Below are 1,889 nucleotides of genomic sequence, written 5' to 3' on the forward strand. Positions count from 1 at the left end.
TTTTAATGCATAGACATGAATTTGCAATGCGGTGTTTCATCAGAAGTGTGTTTTTAAACTTGAGAAATGTAAGAAAGTTGGAATTTCGGTTAAAAACAAGTCTAATTATTCGCATACAATTGATTCACAACGATCATAAAAAAGCCTCATGGTACAAGTCTGTGTGCTTTGGACTCTCTAGACAAGTACAAAACTTGGTCAACATTTTTCTATAATTTTCATCTAATCTTTCATTATATTAAAATAATTAAATAATCTTATACACTGACCATGGCTCTTGTCTCCTCCCTTCAAGAAACAAATTTACTACAATTTAAAATTAATTATGTAATTTATTTAGATTTATAAAGTAATTATTTATGAAAATGCACAAAATTTAAAAATTAACTCAACATAATCAAGTTTTTGATGTAATTTATTGTATGTTTCATAATAAGCATCAACCATGAATTAATTGTAATTTACGAAATTGTGGGACAAAATGTGATCAAATAATCCGAACCCGAACATGTGCATGTACTTGAAGCATCGTCGTACGCATAACTATAAGCCGTCGGGCAAGCATTCTTGAACATCTGAGAGTACTGTGTCGGCGGGCAAGTCACTGGCATCGAGTCTTCGCCGGTGCAGCAATACTCCGCAGTGTTAAAGGCGGCGCACGCGCTTTTACACGCCACTACCGAACCGGAGGCCGAGTCTGTCACTTGTAATTCTTTAGGACAGCTTCCATTGAGGTCGGCTACGCAACCGGCGTACTGGCAATCGCCGGAGCCGCCGGAGGGATGGACACCGAGGCCCACATTGTAGCCATCGACGAGGCTAACGTCGTAGAAGTCTTTCCCCGTGTTGTCACTTGCAAGTGTGAATTCGACAAGGGACACAGGCGTTTGGCCACCACCGTTGCATTTTAATGTGCCGCCGCAATCACCAGTTATGCATTTTCCGTTCCCGGCTTCGTCGAAGTTGCAACCTGTTCGGGCCCAAAAACGGCCTGACCAACCCGGCGGGCCGGGGAGTTGGCTGGTTCCTCCGGGGGCTAAAGCGAAGCCGCCATCGCCAAGAATGGCGCCTCCATTACCGGAGAGTGTCCCCGGCCAGATTGTGTAACTGCAACTGTTTTGAAGCGTGAAAACTGTGGCTGAAACAACTGTGGTTCCTGCGAATTTATTTTTCAAAAACAAATATTCATAAACAGAACAAAATGCAACATTAATTTTGTCGAAAAACTGAAGAATTGATCGAATTTACCTATAAAGAACAGGGCCAGTAGCAGAGAAGAGATTCTTTGGCTAGCCACCATTAGCATTGTGGAGAAGAAAAACAGGAAAAGATTTGTGTAAATGGGGGAGTGGCTTTAATTACGGGAGAACGTTGTCTATTTATAGGGTCCATTTCTTGATTTTTATTTAATTAAATTCATATGTTAAATCCAAATCTTGCAACCATGCACGTCCAAGGTTAGTTTTGCAACGTGTGAGGCCCACAAAATTGGTTTATGGCTTTAATAAGGCCCCATTTTGCAGAACTTTTGAAAAATCAAAATCTACTAGCTAAAAATTTCTGCCAAATGTGTCCTATATTATTATTGAATTAGATTTTTAATGCCCAAAATGTTTCTACCTTTTAAATTATAATAAGAGCAGGCAAGAAAAAGAGGCTTGTTGCTTAACACACAAATTATATGAAATTAGTTGTGATTAAATAAAAAGGAGAAGGTGATTGAATGTGTGTAGGAGTTTCATTCTCTTTGTAATCTTTCCATTCATGCAAAGATTTCTAGTCACTTTTTTTTTTTCTTAATAATCTTTTATTTCAGCTCACTTGTTTATGTTACAAAATTTTGTTTAATGTCATTATTGTGCAATGTGAAATGATGCATGTATTGACCT

The 1,889-nt window shown here is 38.6% G+C and overlaps 1 protein-coding gene across 1 annotated transcript; it reads right to left on the reverse strand.

Annotated features, from left to right (window-relative positions):
- Window positions 1-375: 375 nt before the first annotated feature.
- On the reverse strand, window positions 376-1,355 carry LOC111397710 (pathogenesis-related protein 5-like). Its single transcript, XM_023024708.1, has 2 exons — window positions 1,249-1,355; window positions 376-1,156 (listed from the first exon to the last, which is right to left on the reverse strand). The coding sequence occupies exons 1-2, from the start codon at window positions 1,304-1,306 to the stop codon at window positions 462-464; spliced, it is 753 nt and encodes a 250-aa protein (XP_022880476.1). The 5' UTR covers window positions 1,307-1,355; the 3' UTR covers window positions 376-461.
- Window positions 1,356-1,889: the final 534 nt, after the last annotated feature.

Source organism: Olea europaea, chromosome 7 (assembly GCF_002742605.1).
Source record: "Olea europaea var. sylvestris chromosome 7, O_europaea_v1, whole genome shotgun sequence".
NCBI classification, from domain to species: domain Eukaryota; kingdom Viridiplantae; phylum Streptophyta; class Magnoliopsida; order Lamiales; family Oleaceae; genus Olea; species Olea europaea.